General features: G+C 44.4%; 2 protein-coding genes across 4 annotated transcripts in view; one reads left to right on the top strand and one right to left on the bottom strand.

The window, feature by feature from the left end:
• Window positions 1-9973, top strand: part of LOC310708440 (complement factor H-related protein 5-like) — a 26874-nt gene extending 16901 nt beyond the window's left edge. For both annotated transcript variants that reach the window (XM_083506794.1, XM_083506795.1), the window contains 5 exons: window positions 192-371; window positions 925-1098; window positions 6403-6573; window positions 8059-8196; window positions 8288-9973. In XM_083506794.1, the coding sequence (XP_083362920.1) occupies window positions 192-371; window positions 925-1098; window positions 6403-6573; window positions 8059-8196; window positions 8288-8367 (743 nt within the window). In that variant the 3' untranslated portion in view covers window positions 8368-9973. The remainder of the gene's footprint in view (window positions 1-191; window positions 372-924; window positions 1099-6402; window positions 6574-8058; window positions 8197-8287) is intronic.
• Window positions 9946-21074, bottom strand: LOC310708453 (complement factor H-related protein 5-like). 2 transcript variants are annotated; one of them, XM_083506823.1, is made up of 8 exons: window positions 20785-21074; window positions 19409-19579; window positions 18302-18490; window positions 17052-17234; window positions 15151-15363; window positions 14336-14509; window positions 13257-13439; window positions 9946-11780 (listed from the first exon to the last, which is right to left on the bottom strand). In XM_083506823.1, the coding sequence occupies exons 1-8, from the start codon at window positions 20846-20848 to the stop codon at window positions 11575-11577; spliced, it is 1383 nt and encodes a 460-aa protein (XP_083362949.1). In that variant the 5' UTR covers window positions 20849-21074; the 3' UTR covers window positions 9946-11574. The 2 variants fall into 2 exon arrangements, with proteins under 2 accessions (XP_083362949.1, XP_083362950.1); XM_083506824.1 differs by lacking the exon at window positions 18302-18490.

Raw genomic sequence — 21074 nt, 5'->3', positions numbered from 1 at the left:
CTTTCACCTGACACTGCCAGTGAACGCTTAGTGCCTGGAATATGAGTTAGGAACAGAGAGCTGTCCTTGACTTCTGAGAACAATGGATTTGCCACACTAAGATCCTTTTTCAGTTAATAAAGCTGCCTTCTGATCGGGGTCTAAACACAATCTGGAGTATTTTCTTTCACATTCCTTTATGCCTTTTGCAGTAGAGGAAAAGAAATGTGGTCCACCACCCAGTATTCCAAATGGACATGCAGCTGGAACAGTCAGAGAAGAATATATTCATGGTGAGGATGTGGAATATGAATGTGAAGAAAACTTTGTCATCGTTCAGACCAGCTTAGCCAGATGTCTTCATGGACTTTGGGAATTACCTAGATGTGCAGGTAAGCAGAGCTCATAGTTTACTAAGCTGTGATTCTCACCCTAGTATCTATGGGGTTGCACTATTATGAAGTGTCCAAAACTCATACTTCTGGAGGGATGTCCCAAATTACTAAATTCATCTCATCTTGGTCTTGGTTGAGATAAATCCATACAATATCTAAGAAGCCCATACATTATTAATTTTTGTTGGTCAACTAAAGCAAAAATAACCTTCACAACAAAGTGGCCCGATATGTGAGTGCACTTATTATGGGATATTATTTTACTTTTGTGACTACGGAAGAGTAACAACATAATGTTCCTCCAAGCACATTCTATGTAGCCTTGAGCAAGTCATTGCATCGTAGCCTCAGTTTTCTGTCTGTAAAATTGAGAATAATTTTGATCTCTTTGCCACAAAGATTAATTTCCATAAATTCTGTATATATAGAGAGAGAGAGACAGAGAGAGAGAGAGAACTTATCCAGTAACATTTTCAGGCTTATTAATTTATACAAATGTGTATGCCTTAGCTATTAAGCCACCTGACTTGAAAAATATTTGAATTATTAGATTTTTCCACAAAATGTGCACGTCCAAAGATGCCTAAGAATGCAACTTTTGCATCAGCTGTTCCTCTGAAAAGTCAGTATGACAACAATGATGTCCTCAGCTACATCTGTGATTCCAGGCTTCGTGAAGCTAAATGCATCGAGGGAGAATGGTTACCCAAACCGGAATGCAAAGGTATGTTCTTTTTTCCATTGCTTTCTTAACTTAGGTAACTGACATAGCTGGTAGTCAAAAACCGAAGGCAAAATGCAAATACAATATACATTGGGGCATGTTGCAGCCTCAGAAAGGAGGTATTTCCATATTTTGTTTCCTTTTGAGGGGAGTGACATTTTCACCTGTTCACTTCTCCTGCCCCTACTCCTGACTGCTGTACTCACGAGGGGAAATACTGAAGAATTACAGTTTGCAAATGCATTTGTAGGTTGGTCGTGCTTCTTTCGTAAAGCCAAGACAAAACTCGACAACAGAGGATCAAAAGCAGCTGTAAAAACAAACCACCACCAACTGAAATCACAACATAGATTATTTTTATTCCTTCTTTGATATCTTAATTTGGGGAGAGAATTGGCTCTGTGAGGCTTGAGCTGTCTGACAAATAGCCTCTAGACTGAAGCACTGCTGTTTGTTAAAAAGGATGGAGAGGGATGAGATGAGGAAGATGTTAGGTGTCAAGATGCTGCCAGCAGCTCCTGGCTGGCTGCCCAGGGAAGCATAAAGACAAGGAAAAGTTTCTTCCCATCCTTTTTTTTATTTTCAGGCTCAGTATTACAGAGAGAGGCTATAGAACCCAGCCTCTTGAATAATGGCTTCCTGTCTAACAGCCCTTCCCTGAGTTGACTCTGAGAAGGGATTGGATCGGCTCCTCCCTCCTCCCTTTCTGACAAACTTCTTCCATCTTTGTTCCCTCCTGATTGAACCTCCCGAGATAACACTCTCCGTTGGGCAGGTTGGAGCAGGTTCAGGCCAGTTGGAGCAGGTGCAGGTCATTTGAAAACAGCCCAAGCAGGTTACAACAGGTCCAGGCTGGTTGGAACAGGTCTATGTCACTTGGAACCAGCCCAGACTGGTTGGAACCAGTTCATACTGGTTGGAACAGGTCCAAGCTGGTTGGAATTAATTCACGATAACTGGAAGCAGTCCAAGCTGGTTGAAACCAGCCCAAACCAGATGGAAAAATTCCAGGCTGGTTCCAAATTGCCCAGACCAGTTTGAACTGGCCCAGACTGGTTTGAACTGGTCCAAGCTGGTTGGAACCAGTTCAGACCGGTTTGAATCAGTCCAAGCCGGTTTGAACCGCTCCAAGCCGTTTGGAACCAGTTCACACCGGTTGGAACTGGTCCAAGCCGGATTGAAATGGTCCAAGGTGCTTGGAATCAGTTCAGGCCAGTTTGAACCGATCCAAGCCGGTTGGGAACAGTTCAAGCCACTTCGAACCAGTTCATTTCGGTTGGAACCAGTTCAGACCGGTTGGAACTTGTCCAAGCCGATTTGAACAGTTCAAAGCCGGTTTAAACCTGTCCAAGCTGGTTTGAACCAGTCTAATCCGGTTGGAACCAGCTCAGACCGGTCTGAACCAGTCCAAGCTGGTTTGAACTGGTCCAAGCCAGTTGGAACCGGTTCAGACCGGTTGGAACTGGTCCAAGCTGGTTTGAACCGGTCCAAGCTGGTTTGAAGTGGTCTAGGCTGGTTTGAACCAGTTGAAGTGGGTTGTAACCGGTCCAAGCGAGTTGGAACCAGTTCAGATTGGTTGGAACCAGTTCAGACCGGTTGGAACCGGTGGAAGCCGGTTGGAACCAGTTCAGATCAGCTTGAATTGGTCCAAGCCAGTTGGAACCAGTTCAGACCATTTGAACCGGTCCAAGCCAGTTGGAACCGGTTCAGACCAGTTGGAACCAGTTCAAGCTGGTTGGGACCAGTTCAGACCGGTTGGAAATGGTCCTAGCCAGTTTGAACAGGTTCAGACCGGTTTGAACCAGTCCAAGCTGATTTAAACTGGCCTAGTCTGGTTTGAACCGGTCCAAGCCCGTTGGAACCAATTCAGACTGGAAGGAACCGGTCCAAGCTGGTTGGGATCAGTTCACACCGGTTGGAACTGGTCCAAGCCTGTTTGAACCAGTCGAAACTGGTTTAAATGGGTTCAAGTGGGTTGGAACCAGTCCAAGCCTGTTGGAACCAGGTCAGACCGGTTTGAACTGGTCCAAACTGGTTGGGACCAGTTCAGACCAGTTTAACCAGTCCAAGCCTGTTGGAACCAGTTCAGACTGGTTGGAACCGGTCCCAGCTGGTTGAAGGCAGTTCAGACCAGTTGGAACCAGTCCAAGCCGGTTTGCACCAGTCCAAGCCAGTTGGAATGAGCCCAAGCTGGTTAGAACTTGTCTAGTCTGGTTTGAACCAGTCCAAGCCAGTTGGAACCAGTTCAGACCGGCTTGAACCGGTCCAAGCTGGTTCGAACTGGTCTAGTCTGGTTTGAACCGGTCCAAGCCGGTTGGAACCAGTTCTGACTGATTGGAACCGGTTCAGACCGGTTGGAACTGGTCCAAGCCTGTTGGAACCAGTTCAAACCGGTTTCAACCAGTCCAAGCTGGTTTGAACCAGTCCAAGCCAGTTGGAACCAGTTCAGACCGGATGGAACCGGTCCAAGCTGGTTGGAACCAGTTCAGATCGGTTTGAACTGGTCCAAGCCGGTTTGAACCAGTCCAAGCTAGTTGAAACAGGTTCAGACTGGTTGGAACCGGTTCAAGTTGGTTGGGACCAGTTCAGACTGGTTGGAACTGGTCCAAGCCGGTTTGAACCAGTCAAAACCGTTTTAAACCGGTTCAAGTGGGTGGAACCGACCAAAGTCAGTTGGAACCAGGTCAGATCGGTTTGAACTGGTCCAAGCCGGTTTGAACCGGTCCAAGCCCGTTGGAACCAGTTCTGACCGGTTGGAACCAGTCCAAGCTGGTTGGAACCGGTCCAAGCTGGTTGGAACCGGTTCTTACCGGTTGGAACCAGTCCAAGCCGGATGGAAGTTGTTCAAACCTCTTTGAACCAGTTCAAGCCAGTTGGAACTGGTTCAGACCGGTTTGAACCGGTCAAAGCCAGTTTTAACCAGTCCAAGCTGGTTCAAACTGGTCTAGTCTGGTTTGAACCGGTCCAAGCCTGTTGGATCCAGTTCAGACCGGATGGAACCAGTCCAAGCCGGTTGGAACCAGTTCAGATCGGTTTCAACTGGTCCAAGCCGGTTGGAACCCGGTCCAAGCTAGTTGAAACTGATTCAGACTGGTTGGAACCGGTTCAAGTTGGTTGGGACCGGTTCAGACCGGTTTGAACCAGTTCAAGTGGGTTGGGACCGGTTCAGACGAGTCAGAACCTGTCCAAGCCGGTTGGAACCAGTTCAAACCGGTTTGAACCGGTCCAAGCCAGTTTGAACTGGTCCAAGCCGGTTGGAACCAGTTCAGATCGGTTTGAACTGGTCCAAGCTGGTATGAAATGGTCCAAGCCAGTTGAAAACGATTCAGACCAGTTGGAACCGGTTCAAGTTGGTTGGGACCAGTTCAGACCGGTTGGAACTGGTCCAAGCCAGTTGGAACTGGTTCTTACTGGTTGGAACCGGTTCTGACCGGTTGGAACCATTTCAGACCTGTTGGAACCGATCCAAGCCGGTTGGAACCGGTTCAGACTGGTTGGAACCGGTCCAAGCCTGTTGGAACTGGTTCTTACCGGTTGGAACCGGTTCTTACCGGTTTGAAGTGGTCAACGCCGGTTGGAAGTGGTTCAAACCGGTTTGAACCGGTCCAAGCCATTTGGAACCGGTTCAGACCTGTTTGAACTGGTCCAAGCCAGTTTGAACCGGTCCAAGCTGGTTGGAACCAGTTCTGACCAGTTGGAACCGGTTCTGACCGGTTTGAACCAGTCCAAGCTGGTTGGAACCAGTTCAAGCCGGTTTGAACCGGTCCAAGCTGGTTGGAACCAGTTCAGACCAGTTTGAACCAGTCCAAGCCGGTTTGAAACAGTCCAAGCCAGTTGAACCGGTTCAGACCGGTTGGAACCGGTTGAAGTTGGTTGGGACCAGTTCAGACCAGTTGGAACTGGTCCAAGCCAGTTTGAACTGGTTCAGACTGGTTTGAACTGGTCCAAGACCGTTTGAACCAGCCCAAGCTGGTTCAAACTGGCCTAGTCTGGTTGGAACTGGTTCAAGCCGGTTGGAACCGGTTCAGATTGGTTGGAACTGGTTCAAGCCGGTTTGAACCGGCCCAAGCTGGTTTGAACTGGTCTAGGCCGGTTTGAACCGGTCTAGCTCAGTTTGTGCCGGTCTAAGCCGGTTTGAACTGGTCCAGGCCTGATTGAAACGGTCCAAGCCGGTTGCAATCAGTTCAGACTGGTTGGAACTGGTTCAAGCCAGTTTGAACCGGTCCAAGATGGTTGGGACCAGTTCAGACTGGTTAGAATCTGTCCAAGCCGGTTTGAACTGGTCTAGGCCGGTTTGAACTGGTCTAGGCTGGTTGGATCCGGTTTAGACTGGCTGGGACCAGTTCAGACCGGTTTCAACTGGTCCAAGCCGGTTGGAACCAGTTCAGATCACATTGGAACTGGTCTCTGCTGGTTTGAACTGTTCTAGGCCGGTTTGTACCTGTCCAAGCCATTTTGAACTGGTCTAGGCCAGTTTGTACCGGTCTAAGCCAGTTTGAAGAGGTCCAAGTGGGTTGGAACTGGCCCAGGCAGGTTGGAGCAGGTCCAGGCCAGCTGGAGCAGGTGGTGGCCATTTGAAACCGTCCCAAGCTGGTTAGAACAGGTCTAGGCCGGTTGGAACAGGTCTATGTCACTTGGAACCAGCCCAGGCTGGTTGGAACCAGTTCAAACCGGTTGAAACAGGTCCAAGCCGGTTGAACTGGTCCGCACCAGTTGGAACAGGTCTAGGCTGTTTGGAATCAGTGTTCTAGGTGCAACAGCCCTGCTGTTGCTTTATTTATTTTATTCTTTCGAAAAGAGTTTCATTTTGTTGTGAGGTAACCTTAAACTGATATTCACGATATAATTTCCATAATAAATAAAATGAGGAAATGCATTCCATCAGGAGTTCATTGCACTGCATTAGACGCCCTTATGGTACATTGAGCTTTGAGAGAATTGGTGAGGCAACATGGGGAACTCACGGGAGAAGGCGTCAGATGTTCTCCAGTGCATATAGGAATTCATAGAATGATTTCTTGGATTGTGGCCTGTACAATTAACTAATTAGAGTTATAAATGTGAACCCCTTCATGTCGATGACACAAAACGATTTTAATAATGTGTTATTCTGAATCTTTAGTAGAGACATTGCGGTATAGCAGTTCGAGAGTCGGATACTAACCTACCTCACAGAGTTGTTGTGGCGATTAAATGAGGTGGGAAAGAATGCCCACCACTGGGAGCTCCTTGGAGGAAAAAGCAATAAAATAAATATAATAATAATAGCATATGTTTGATATGTTGTTGTTGTTGTTGTTGTAGACCTCTGCCCGCCTCCACCCCAGATTCCTAATGCCATTGATGTAGCTGAGCCGAGAACCTACGAGAGTGGTGAACAGATAAATTTCCTGTGTGAGAAGCTTTTTGTGCTTCAAGGGCCACAGAACATATCGTGCGAGAATGGCAAGTGGCAATTGCCCCCACACTGTGTTGGTTAGTATGCTCTTACTTGAATATTTTGCCTTTGGGGAAATTAAATGAAGATGCATGCTGTGACGTTAACATATGAGAGTGCTGGAGGTGAAATAGTTAAACAGGTTACCCAATCAGAACCCGGGGGTGGAGTCAGAGGGACTATAAAACCAGCTCTGGGAGGGGCAGAGGGAGGAGTTCGTTGGGAGTTGGGTGGTTGGTTGGAGTGGGAGTGAATTGGGATAGAGTTTGTGGGTAGGTTGAGTTAGTGTAGTGAAATAAGCTGATCAGGAATAGTTGGGGGCTAGGAAGACAAGTAAATATCTGAGAGGTGGTTTAGTGAGTGAGTGCAGATAGCGGAAGTTATAGGACTGGATAGGCACCCCATGACTGTAATTGACCAATACCGTTTATGAAACCTCACGCTTGTTAAACTGCAATAAATAAACAATTAATATGTTCCAATTTAACCCTGACTGGACTCAGTATTGTACCAGGTAGGGCCTGGGTGGTGGCAGGGAGAAATAAAGTGGTGGCACAGGGATCAATAGACGGTGAAATGTCCAGGGGCCCTGTGTGATAGCCACACATGCTGCGTTCTGTTTTGCCAAAGCAACACTGCAGGGATGCGGGTGGCGCTATGGTCTAAACCACTGAGCCTCTTGTGCTTGCCGATCGGAAGGTCGGCGGTTCAAATCCCCGTGATGGGGCGAGTTCCTGTTGCTCTGTCCCAGCTCCTGCCAACCTAGCAGTTCGAAAGCACGTCAAAGTGCAAGTAGATAAATAGGTACCGCTGCAGTGGGAAGGTAAACGGCGTTTCCATGCGCTGCTCTGGTTTGCCAGAAGCGGCTTAGTCATGCTGGCCACATGACCCGGAAGCTGTACGCCGGCTCCCTCGGCCAATAAAGCAAGATGAGCACCGCAACCACAGAGTCGGTCAAGACTGGACCTAATGGTCAGGGGTCCCTTTACCTTTACCTTACCATTACTCAGTCTATGTATGAGTCTTCTATGTTGAGTATGTGTGTCTGCAACAAAAGACAAATGCCGCCACCATCCCCCCGTTTTTTCTCCTAACAATGAAACTGTGGCAGTGGCTGCCCCTTCCAATTGAGGAAGTGAGAAGCTGCAACCCGTGTAAAACATAACAAAGACGTCCTTTGTGCCACTTGACTTTATTTCACTCGCCAAGGGTGCTTAATGACTGATTTATAGATGCCATTTGCTTTGTATGTGGCATTGGGTTCCAGAATGCTTGACTGGCACACACTGGCATCAGTACCAGCTTACAACAAAGGGGCCATCTCTGTGTGTTTGCTTTAATGGCACGCTCATTGCTCAGAGTAAAGTCAAATCACGGACACAGTTTTGGGGCATGCAAAGAGTTCTAAAATAAAGAAAGCAACACAGGATGACCATCTTTCCAAGCTGCAATGCCAAATTTGGCATCTCTTGTAAGAGGAGCACATGCACATTTCCATCCATTTTCATGTTTTTGCATTGTAGATGTATCAACTGTCACCGTGCAGCACAGCACAGACTTTCCCATTGCTCCTGGAAGCCAGAGCAACCCCATGCCTGCGACAAGTGATGGCATTAGCAGCAGAGATCTTTTAGATTTCTTACACACTATCCATGCCGCAGGTAAGTTAGCAGCCCTAAAGCATAGGATTGTGGTTTACAAATGCCCATCAGGTTGGCTGCTGTTTCATACGCCTTTGGTTTTTTTATACAGTAAAATCTCTCGAGAGGCGCATGGCTGTGCTTGAGCAGGAGCTGCAGGAGCTAAAGAGAGAGAGAATGAAGACTAAGTAGCAAACCACCTGCATTCTAGAAGCCAGTCATGAAGAATGGAAGGAGAACGTAAACAAGAACATTAGATCATTGTCATGTGGCACACTGTTCCTTTTCTTTTACTAAAGACTTTTTGAAAACTCATTGTGAATTGTTTGCAAGGCACTTTAGGGCAAAGTCCCTTGCCCTTCTAGCAGTGCTGTCTTTCTACCATGAACGCCTCCCTTGTAATGGCATTGGTGTCCACCTGCAAGGTGCCAGAACTGAAAAAAGCCCTGCTTTCTAGCAATCCCAGTGCCACATCCCCACCTGCTACAGTCCCCAGTGAGGTGCCCAGATGCTGCTTCAACTTCTTGGGGTCATTTTCAGTTGATGCAGCCTAATGACATAGACAGGGACGCGGGTGGCGCTGTGGGTTAAACCACAGAGCCTAGGACTTGACGATCAGAAGGTTGGCGGTTCAAATCCCCGCGACGGGGTGAGCTCCCGTCGCTCGGTCCCTGCTCCTGCCAACCTAGCGGTTCAAAAGCACGTCAAAGTGCAAGTAGATAAATAGGTACCACTCCGGCAGGAAGGTAAACGGTGTTTCCATGCGCTGCTCTGGTTTGCCAGAAGCGGCTTAGTCATGCTGCCCACATGACCCGGAAGCTGTACGCTGGCTCCCTCGGCCAATAAAGCGAGATGAGCACCGCAACCCCGGAGTCAGTCATGACTGGACCTAATTGTCAGGGGTCCCTTTACCTGTCTGCTCAAACCTTGCTGCTCACGGCTTACTAAAACTTGCTGAGGGGGCATGGCTGAGCAGGTATTATTACATGGTTCTGCTCTTAACTGCCTGGTTGCTACCAAGATGCAGTACTAGGAGATGGTTGCGTTCTTCTGTGTTCTGTTTTAAGCTGCGAGGTCCTGTAAGAATCCATTCTGTATCCTATGATAGTCAACATCCATGAGACTGCAGGGAGATACCAATCCATGATTTTGGTGCATGGTCTCATCGGTATGCAGAATACAGATAACTCTCATATTCCATTCCATAAAATCAAGAGAAGTTGGGAAAGTGTTTGACTGATGGGCAGGATGGGTGCCAATAGTAGGGCTGCCATATGTCCTCTTTTTCCAGGACAAGTCCTCTTTTTCATGATGAGACTCTCCAGAGAGAGCCATAGTTAAATGTGTCCTCTTTTTTTGCTCTTCAAAAGATGGCAACCCTACAATAAAGAGAGGCTTTATCCTGATAAGGCAGAGGTGCTGAGGGTGGTGCTTTGTTGTCCAGGAAGTAGTCATGCAGCATGTTCTGCCTTCCTCCTTTCCCTCTTAAATACCTTGCAAGCTTTGCCACAACAGCACAATTGTACAGCCTCTCTGCTCATTCTGATTTGCGCCTTTCCCTGGCATCTAGCATAAAACAATCTTACTGTATATAGCATATTAATCCTCTTTGTTGCACTGGGAGCTTTTTAATATGGCTTAATAAAAAGAAAGACAGGATCCAGATCTAATTGTGTGCATATTACTCTCCCTATTCTGTTTCTTATTTGAGACCAAAATCCCTTTGCTTTGTGACGAAGCCGCTATAAATAAAGTTTCCAATGTGGATCATTCTACATTTCCAGCATTTATTAGCTAAGTTTCCAGTTGTCTTTTGAATTCTTTCAGGGTCCATATACCAGCTATCATTTTATAGGAGTTGTCATTAGCATTTGACATAATGAAAACTTAAGGCCAGTTTCCCAAATGTACTCATATGCAAGAGTGGCTAGGTAGTGGAGCAGGGTTGCAAAGCTGCTCTTCCAATAGGAGCATCACTGATGCTTACCTGGTTGGTATGGGACCAGGGAGGTGGCAAGAAACAGGGCTGTGAGGGTGCACTGATGCAATCCTGGCCTCACAGACATACTCCCACACTGGACAGGTTGGTGGCAGTGACATCACTTTTGGGAGGCTTCAAATATTTTGGTATATATATATAAAATCATGTTGTGATGACTGGTGCTTAGCAGCACTGAAATTTAAATGGATCTGGTGAATTTATTCCAACGGCTGAGTGAGGAATCAGATTTTTTTTCCTGCTTGTGAGTTAAAACCCCTAGGTGTGCTGTGCCATGGCTTAATCTGGGTTTTACTAGCGTCACCAGAACCACTTTTTATCTTTTTAATTCTGTTGAGGACTTTAAAAGAGGAAGATGAAAAGAGTGAAAGGAAAGAGAGTGAGTAGAAGAAAATAAGAGATGGTAAAAAACAGAGGGGAAAACACAGGGAGGAAATGAGAAAAATGAACATACATATATGGTTAAACACTAAACTTTGGAACGAGAGTCTAAAATTCACTGCATGCTCTGCTTTAAAAGAGAATGTTATGAAAATGGTCTATCATTGGTATCTCACTCCCACCAAACTGGCAAAAATGTATAGGACAAGTAGCAAAACTTGCTGGAAATGCAAGGAAAAGGACGGCGATTTTCACCACATGTGGTGGTCATGTAACAAAATAAAAGAGTTTTGGGAATCGGTCTATAATGAGTTAAAAAAAGATGTTTAAATATACTTTTCCAAAAAAGCCGGAAGAATTTTTGCTAGGCTTGGTGGGAGAAAATATTAAGAAGACAGACCAAAGACTATATTTGTATGCAACAACAGCAGCTAGAGTTTTGATAGCCCCAAAGTGGAAGTCACAGGAGATTCCGACTGTAAGGGAATGGCAGATAAAGTTGGTCGAAAATCCTGAAATGGCAAAATTGACACACAGAATTCGCAATCAGGAGGAGACGAAGTACCAAAAAGAATGGAGTGAATTTATGGTTTATATAAGTGAGAATTGTAGAAATATGAAAACGTTGGCAGGATTGAATTAAATCTTACGTCACGGTGTAATTTTTAACCCATGAAACTGTGAATTATAGATTGGAATAAGAAATCTTGCAGAAGGGAAGGACGGAAGTCAATGGCTCTATGGAGCATAAAGTAGGATATATGTAATAAGATGTGATGTTTTTGTTGGTTGGTGTTGGTGTTCTTAAATCTCAGTAAAAAGCGTTTGGGGAAAAAATACATATATGGTTAAACATTGAAAAGTGATTTCCATGATACAACTTAAGGTCAGAGCCAGGACTGAAAATATTCATTAAATACTGGTATAGACCTTCTTTTGTAATACACAGTGCTTTCTCTAGATTGACAGAAATCTCACCTATGAGTGCTGAATTTTTTGTTATTGTGCTTTAACTGCAATTAACGTATAGGGATACATCTTGGATAGTCCAACTTGCCCTCTCTGCATTGGGCTCTGAAGGGAGGAGAGGCTGGATCTGGCCCAAAGCCCCGTTTGCAGGCAAACTCTGTCTCGTCTCCAGATACTGCATATAATTTTTCACCGTAGCTCCACCTCAGTCGGATATTGTTCTTATTCATATCTTCTTCGGTTCCTATACAAGGAGCTGCAAAAAAGCACAGATCATGTCATCATAGAGATTAATTTGACAAATAAAACTTTTGGGTTGTGCCCAAAGTTAGTCATACCCATTGAAATCAATTGAGGTTCATAATGTAGTCCCTTCCATCAGTCTCCTCTGAGAAAAACTACCGTACTTTTTGCTCTATAAGACTCACTTTTTCCCTCCTAAAAAGTAAGGGGAAATGTGTGTGCGTCTTATGGAGCGAATGCAGGCTGCACAGCTATCCCAGAAGCCAGAACAGCAAGAGGGATTGCTGCTTTCACTGCGCAGCGATCCCTCTTGCTGTTCTGGCTTCTGAGATTCAGAATATTTTTTTTTCTTCTTTTCCTCCTCCAAAAGCTAGGTGCATCTTGTGGTCTGGTGCATCCTATAGAGCGAAAAATACGGTAAGTGAAAGATAGTTGAATACAATGCTTTGCTTGTAGGGTATGAATGGCTTGTGATGAAATGGACTAATAAATTGACAGACTACATATGCAGGAATTTTATATTATTCATCCATTTGGCCAAGAACTATTTCTTCAACTTCTCAGGCTAAAGTCTTTACAAGCCTTGCACACAGAGATTATTTTAACTGAAACCAGACTATTATGTTCATTGCCACTGACCATTCTCAAAAGAGCAACTCTAATTTGCCTGGCTGTGTGCACAGATCCAGAGAGTGAACTGGAGATGCAGAAATACAGAGGTGGAAGGGATTTGGAAATTGTTTCTAGTCCAACCCCTTGCAATAATAATAATAATAATAATAATAATAATAATAATAATAATAAAAATAAAAATAAAAATAAAAACAACAACCATTTGGCTGGGTTTCCCCAGCCACTCTGGGCAGCTCCCAACAGAATATTAAAACATGATAAAACATCAAACATTAAAAACTTCCCTAAAAAGGACTGCCTTCAGATGTCTTCTAAAAGTCAGATAGTTGTTTATTTCCTTGGCATCTAGTGGGATGCAGACTGGTGGCTGGAAGTGGCAGAGGGTCTTTTCGGTAGTGGTGTTTGCCCTTCAGAGGTCAAGGAAATGAACAACTATCTGACTTTTAGAAGACATCTGAATGCAGCCCTGTTTAAGGAAGTTTTTAATGTTTGATATTTTATCGTGTTTTAAATATTCTGTTGGGAGCTGCCCAGAGTGGTTGGGGAAACCCAGTGAGATGGGCAGCATACAAATAATAAAATTATTATTATTATTATTATTATTATTATTATTATTATTATTATTATTATTATTATTATTACTACTACTACTACTACTACTACTAAATGAGGAATTGGAACTCATGACTCCACTCATTTGGCCTTATGGGAATGCTATCTGTAGTTCCTGGGAGGATCTGGGATGGAACAATGCCAGCTGACATCACACTTGTGCCACTAAGTCACAGGTTTTTGAACTTAGAGAATATCCTTCAATAAAACAGCAAATGCAAAGATTTACAGAAATTTCCTGTACCTATGCATGTTGGTGTATCTGTCCAATGCCCGTTGACACATTGTACATATTGATTTCCTTGCATATTGTGGAAAGCTTGGCACTTATACTGTACTTGCGCCCCTGGCATATATTCCGAAGTTGCCGTGCCCAGAAAGTCTCCATTTTCAATACGAGGTGGAGGACCACATTTTCCCGCAGCATCTGTCGTGATGCATTGAAACAGAAAAAGGAATCTATTACATGGCACTTACTAGGATTACACATATGGCTGTCCACACAAGTATTTCTATAATTCAGCTTAATTATTTAATTTAAAAATTAATATATATATTTATAAATGGGATACGGGTGGCGCTGTGGGTTAAACCACAGAGCCTAGGACTTGGCAATCAGAAGGCTGGCAGTTCAAATCCCCACGACAGGGTGAGCTCCCGTTGCTCGGTCCCTGCTCCTGCCAACCTAGCAGTTCGAAAGCATGTCAAAGTGCAAGTAGATAAATAGATACCACTCTGGCAGGAAGGTCAACGGCGTTTCCGTGTGCTGCTCTGGTTCGCCAGAAGCGGCTTAGTCATGCTGGCTACATGACCCGGAAGCTGTACCAATAAAGCGAGATGAGCACTGCAACCCCAGAGTTGGTCACGACTGGACCTAATAGTCAGGGGTCCCTTTACCTTTGTGTGTGTGTGTGTGTGTGTGTGTGTGTGTGTGTGTGTGTGTTTCTCATCCACATACGCTGTGCCTACAAAGCACAAGTCCTGGCAGTTTCCCACTTGACTCACACTTTCTAAGCATGGGTCCAAGGAGTTTTCCCCTCGCCCCCCTCCTTTCCAAGGGAAAACCCACTCTTTAGTGATATATCAGAACAAATGGCAATCTGGGGGAAACCCAGAATCCTGTTAGCTCCGATTGAGCACTAAAGAGCAGTTTCTTTCCAGGGGGTGACAGAAACAGCAGAACAAGGGGAGGTGTGGATAAGCCACTCTGTATATATATATATGTATACACATACATACTGATGCAGACCACTAAAAAACCCAGCAACAATGATGTACATCAACCCTTCAATAATTGTGCTAAGACGTGCAGATTCCACTTACTGCTGCACTGTGGTAGAGGTGACCATCCATTCCTTGTACATTCTGCTATATTTTGCCCATCAGCTAGATGAAATCCACTGTCACACTGAATTTGAATTAGATCCTCACCATGATATATATTCCTTTGAGGTCTAAAAGTGCCATGAGCCACCTTTGGAGGGTTACATGTAATTTCTATTTAAAAAAAACAATGAAGTAAACATGTGACATGGAAACAGAAAAACAAGTGGCAAAACCACCTGGATTAGAAGCGCTGCTTTCTCTCTGTATATGAAGAGTTGTTGCTGTTGTTGTTTTAAGCCGATCTATTTATCTAGTAGTATCAGGGCAAAAAAGACAAATCCTACAATTTAAATTTCAACAGGGGCACAGGATAGAAAGAAGAAAGGCAAAGATAGCAATGACACAAGGAAGAAGTGGAATGGAGAAACAAGTGTCACTGGAGAGGAATATGAGAAAATGCTCCTATTATGTGGTCATTGTTTCAACAAGGGATGGGGTGGGGTGGAGTTCAGACAAAGGTTTCACTGAAGACATGAGTTCTGAAGAAGTTGGAAAGAGAAACCGCTGGTCATCAGGCATGCTGATTTTAATTTCAGGGGTCGAGTTATGAAGCCCACATAACCATTGCAGGGCTACAGAACATCACATTTTCAGAAGCAGGAAAAAAAGATTTAGAAGAACAAACTAAGGGAGCAAACATAACACAAAACAGCCCAATGAGAGCTTGGTGTATTCTTTAACCAGTGATTATTGAGATTCTTCAAGCAGTATATAAATTTTGTTATTTTAAAAATAATGCCATATTGAATTACCTTCACATTCAGGATACACAATTGCTTCTCCATTGCACCGGATTACAAAAGCAGACGGGGAATAATCTGCTGCAGGAGCATGCCCTGGTTTACAGGAAAGCTCAACAGAAGTACCACGTTGTACATATAAGTTTTGAAAACGATGCTCATCCGATTGCCCGACCACCTCAACTTTCTTGCTTTCCATTTCAGCCAATGAGATTGCACAGGGCTCTGTGATGAGAATGAAAATAGATTCTGTTCATGAAGGCAACCAGAGTATGTATTTGCCATACTGGAAAACTTAAACAAAAAGGAAGATTTTATATACATCAGTCTTGGGAACACAAGTCAATTTTTTTGACATTCCAGTGCATTTGAAAAAAAGCAACAAATTCTCTCTCACACACACAGAAACAGCATTTGCAAAATTCTCATTAAAGTCATGTGAGAACCTATGGACTGCAGGCAGAATCTGGTCTGCCAGGCTATTGCAAGTAGTCTACCAGGCCTGGCCAAGTAAAACTCCTCTTCTGCTTCTGATAAGGTGCCTCTTTGAAGTATCATTGCTAAGAAGTCTTACTGGCCAGGAAACAGCACTAAGACCTCCTATCACTGATACTACCACACCACTTAAGTGGTTTAGTAATGGCATTATTTTCCAAAGGATGAACTCGTTTTTGGCATTCATATAGTGCAAGGATGGAGAAGCTGTGGCCCTCCAGATATTGTTGGACTACAACTCCCATCATCCTTGACCGTGTTGACTAGAGATGATGGGAGTTGGAGTCAAACAACATCTGGAAGGCCACAGGTTCTCCCAATCACAGACACTGTGCTTGTTAAGTTTCCAAAGTACTTCAAAAGATGATGATGATTTATTTATACCCCGCCCATCCGTCTGGGTTCCCTCAGCCACTCTGGGTGGCTCCCAACAGAAAATTAAAAACACAATAAAACATCAGAAATTAAGAAGTTCCCTAAACAGGGCTGCCTTCAGATGTCTTCTAGAAGTCAGATAGCTGTTTATTTCCTTGAATCTGATGGGAAGGCATTCCACAGGGCAGGCACCACTACCAAAAAGGCCCTCTGCCTGGTTCCCTGTAACTTCGCTTCTCACAGTGAAGGAACCACCAGAAGGCCCTCAGAGCTGGACCTCAGTGTCCAGGCTAAATTATGGGGGTGGAGGCGCTCCTTCAGGTATACTGGGCCAAGGCCGTTTAGGACTTTAAAGGTCAACACCAACACTTTGAATTGTGCTTGGAAACGTTGTTCAGCAACTAATTTTCATATTATTAGTACCTATATTTTACAGAATGGGGACAGAAGCTGAGAGGATAAAGGTAAAGGTACCCCTGCCCGAGTCTTGACAGACTCTAGGGTTGTGCTCTCATCTCACTCAATAGGCCGGGAGCCAGCACTGTCCGTAGACACTTCCGGGTCACATGGCCAGCGTGACGAAGCTGCTCTGGCGAGCCGGCACCAGAGCAGCACACGGAAACGCCGTTTACCTTCCCGCTATAAGGCGGTACCTATTTATCTACTTGCACTTAAGGGTGCTTTCGAACTGCTAGGTGGGCAGGAGCTGGGACCGAATGACAGGAGTTCACCCCGCCGCGGGGATTTGAACCTCCGACCATGCGATCGGCAAGTCCTAGGCGCTGAGGTTTTACCCACAGCGCCACCCACGTCCCTGCTGAGAGGATACTAGCATGCTAAAGGTATTGCCTGAAAGCAAGATATGAACTAGGATTGTCCTTCTCCATATCTCACATGCTTCATGGTGGTGCTTTACTAAGAAGAAACAATTATTTGAACCTTTCCCAAATATGAAATTAAGAAATTAAGAAATTAATGAAGCAACCCTATGTACATGCCAGAAGATGGAATTTCTATCAAAACAGAGGGGGGAAAGTTCTTACCTAGACAAATGGGCACTTTTGTCCAGTTCCCATTGTTACAAAAAGTTCTATTTTCTCCTTCCATGGCATAATATTTTTGGCATTTGAATTCCACTGAAGAGCCAGATGCATATTGCTTCTGTGATAAGGTGATAATGTCTCCATTCTCAATAGTGGGTGTGTGACTACAGTTTTTCCCCATTTCTGGTAAATAATAAAGTGATAAGAACAGTGACTTAGTACAGTTACCAAAGGTCAAAAATGAAGGACTTTGAAATCCCTTTGTTCAAATCAGGCATGTCGAGATGGAGTATTTCTCTCTCTCTTGAGATACAGTGGTACCTCTGGTTATGAACCTAATTCATTCTGGAGGTTCGTTCTTAACCTGAAACCATTCTTAACCTGAGGTACCACTTTAGCTAATGGGGCCTCCCACTGCCACCGCGTGCCACTGTGCAATTTCTGTTCTCATCCTGAGGTAAAGTTCTTAACCCGAGGTACTACTTCCGGTGTAGCAGAGTCTGCAACCCAAAGTGTTTGTAACCCAAGGTGTTTGTAACCTGAGGTACCACTGTATTTGAAACAGAGGAAAAGCCAGTTCCAACTCAGATACAATAACATGGCATCTAACTAATGCAACCAAGGTAATCAGCTCCTGGCTGCAAATTGATTCCCTCAGAATACAAAGCTTTGAAGCAAGAATTTCAAGACGTGGTGTTGTCCTTTGTCTTTTCCACTCTATGGTTGGAAAAGACTAGTGGCAACACCTTGCGCAGTGCCCTGACTCTGACTCTGGCTGAGTTCTTGCAGACAGTATGGCTGCTTGTCTTCCTTACCCTGGGGTGGAGAAGATGAGTGGGGATATCTTGTGGAAACATATGGCTCTCACCACGTTTGCAAGAGGGGGACATTTTGACAGCAGCGGAAGTTAGGGGTGCAGTGCAGTGGGGGGTCTAGGGACTACACATTCCCTTTTCACCTCAGGTGGCAAAATTGGACACACCACCTCTGGTCCCAGATGAACATGGTTCTTGTGTGCAAGTGCCGTATGAATAAAAACTAGATTTCTAGCAGAATCAAGCTATGGTCCACTGGACAGAGAACAAGCACTGGGGCCCTGCAGCAACTCAGATAATTTGGAGACTCTCTGAACCAATGAGAAAGACAGCACTGGAAGCGTTCGCTTTTGAACTGGAAATTGAGGTAGTTATAGACCATTTGAACATTTAAATAACCATGGTGGAATTTTTCAATATGAACAGCATGTTTACCAGAGATACACAATGGCAAATCCAAGTGCCCATCGATACACTTCCTGACTGAAGGAGCTGTGATGACATGTCCTTCCTTGCACAGGAACTGCAAGAACTGGTTATGCTGAATCACCTGGGACCGTCTTCGCTTCCCAGGCAGGAGCAGGTCTTTTGCGTCTAGCTGTTGTTTTGTGATACCACAAGGTGCTAAAAGAAAGAAAGGGAGGGGAGGCGGGGATCATCACTGGGACTCATTTCTCTGTGTGTCCTATTCCATTTGCCCTCTTTGTGCTGCAAGGTTACCTCATATCTGTAGCTGTCTTTACGTGTTCAAAACAGGAGGATGTAAACACATGAGGAAACGCAATAGGGACAGACTCATTTGCTGTACCCACTCAGTTATTCATTGTGGTTTCTGTCAACTTCCATTTAAGTACTGGAAAAAACCCATTAAGGTCAACATTGGAGTAAAAATAGTCTCTAACTTGCCACTGAAATGTATGGGGATGTATTTAATAGCACCACCCTATAGATGCACTTCAGAAGTAACTCCCATTCAGTGCAATGGGCTTAATCCTTTGGATGGGTATAGGATTATAGCCTGTATGTCATTGGATTGTGACCCTTCTTTTCTTTTCCCCCTCACAGTCTTGAGAAAAGGAGCAAGAGCTCAAAGGTGCAAACTGACCCAAAATGACACCTTGATTGGAGATGTGAATTCAGATCTAGTCGAACTCTCAAACAATATGGCAACTCTGGCTATCGATGTTTGCACTAAATAACTCTGATCCAGAATGTGAATTCTCTAGTTTCCTCAAATTGCAGCATTCTGCCCAATTATGCAAATCCATTGATCCATATTAGCAGAATTAAAGTAGCCACACAGTGTAAAGATGAGGGATCTGTGATCCCTCAAATATTATTGAATTATACCTGATATCATGATGGGGGTTGCTGTCCAACAACAATCCAGAAGGCCAGCAGTTCCCAATTCTTAACAGAGTGTTTAAGTCCTCAAACATGGAGAAAGCAACTTTGCATGCAGTTGGGTTTCCAGAGGCTATGATGGACACCCCACATTTTGATTTAGAGTTTGCAATATTGAAAGTCAAGATGCCTCCTTACCCAAACACCTGGGTGCAGGTGTCCACTTTTGCCCACGACATGTTATCCATTCAGTGCCTTCCAAGACATAGCCAGGGTTGCACTTGTATTGTGTTCTGTCACCCTCCAGGTACCTGGCCTTCTCATCACTTATCATTTCCCCAAAATCAATGTCAGGTGGTTCTAGACAAACTGCAATTATATTTACCATCAATATCAACATTCTCCCATTTTCCTGAAAGCACAGTAAATGTCAGGGACCGTGCTGTGGAGGACTGCACTGAGGAGGAATGGTGGGAGCCTCCTCCTGCCCCCCGCCCCCCGCTCCTGATCCAGATCCTGAATTTTCCCAGGAGGACAGTATAGATTGGGAACAGTGGTTTGCAGAGGGGCATAGTTCAGAAGGCAGAAGCTGGGATATACTGGATGGTGAACACCTAGAAGAAGAAACACTGGAAGGGAGAGGGTTAACAGATTCACAGTCTCTAGACGGCATTCCTCCACCGCCCTCCCCAAAGCTAGAAGGGCTCAGAAAGTCACACAACAGAAAGCACAGAGGGGACAAGCTCAGATTACGAGACGTAGAAGTGACTTATGTTCATAGGGACCGAAGGGGGTGGGCTATTTAATTGGGAGCACCAGTATTACTAGGAGATGGGTTCTTAGTTCTCTTGCTGTGATTACTAAAGTTTCTAACTAGTAAGAAGAATCCTTTTCCTTTGTTCTGCTTATCTACAGCCACGGGGGAGGAAGCGAATTCCCTGAAGCCTGACAGTAAATAAATAAAGCTGTACTTTGAAACCAAACACAAGTCAAATATTTCCCATTTAAAAAAAAAAAAAGCTGATGCTATCATTTTAATGTTATGTTAACGTTTAGATGTTATTTAATATTTATCTGTTATAGCCTTATAGTTTTTGAACTAACTATAACTGGTAAAACATATTTTGAAGGTTGGAACACTGAAAGACACATTAAAAATGTGTTAAATAAATGCATCTTAAATCCAAAATTTTTCAAAATAACCATCTATATTGGTAATCCTCGAGTATAAGTATTTATAAGGTTGAAATGCTCTGCCATTTACAATATAATAATAATAATAATAATAATAATAATAATAATAATAATAATAATAATGTATTTGTACCCAGCCCATCTGGCTGGGTTTCCCCTGCCACTCTGGGCAGCTTCCAACCAAGATTAAAAATACATTAAAATGTCACACATTAAAAACCTCCCTAAACAGGCCTGCCTTCAGATGTCTTCTAAATGTCAGATAGTTGTTTATCTCTTTGACATCTGATGGGAGGACGTTTACAAGTTGATATATTAATAAAATCATTACTGCTAAGTATACTGTTGAGCTTTTCATACATTAAAAAGTGTGGGCTCACCATTTTGGGAAGTACAGCATGTCCACAGAAGAAATGGAAGAACGGAGACCAGCCAGCTTTCCATAGCGCTGCTTGTTGCTCCAGGCCACAGAATACTCACTTTCTACAACTAATTTTTCTAATGACTGTCCTTGCAAAAAAAAAATCACTGGTGGTTCATGGCTCTGTGCCATGAGATGAGGAAGGATTACTGGAATGGGGAACATGAACTTTTAAACCAACAAGGAGTGTTTGCGAAAGATTTGCATTGGCACAGCACTTGGTGTGATGATGGCAGCTAGGCGGAACAG

Source organism: Podarcis liolepis (genome assembly GCF_965112155.1).
Source record: "Podarcis liolepis genome assembly, chromosome: 6".
Taxonomy (NCBI): Eukaryota; Metazoa; Chordata; class Lepidosauria; order Squamata; family Lacertidae; genus Podarcis; species Podarcis liolepis.
Note: the sequence above shows the minus strand (reverse complement) of the source record. Positions and strands in the feature narration are given on the sequence as shown.

Bases quoted from the DNA above. Each gene is read 5' to 3' on its own strand.
- LOC310708453 (XM_083506823.1), bottom strand. From the start codon at position 20,848: ATGGAAAGCTGGCTGGTCTCCGTTCTTCCATTTCTTCTGTGGACATGC. The intron at 18,491-19,408 runs GTAAGGAGGCAT...TCTTTCTTTTAG, and splicing joins ACCTGCACCCAGGTGTTTGG to CACCTTGTGGTATCACAAAA. The intron at 11,781-13,256 runs GTACAGGAAATT...GCTTTTTTGCAG, and splicing joins AGATACACCAACATGCATAG to CTCCTTGTATAGGAACCGAA.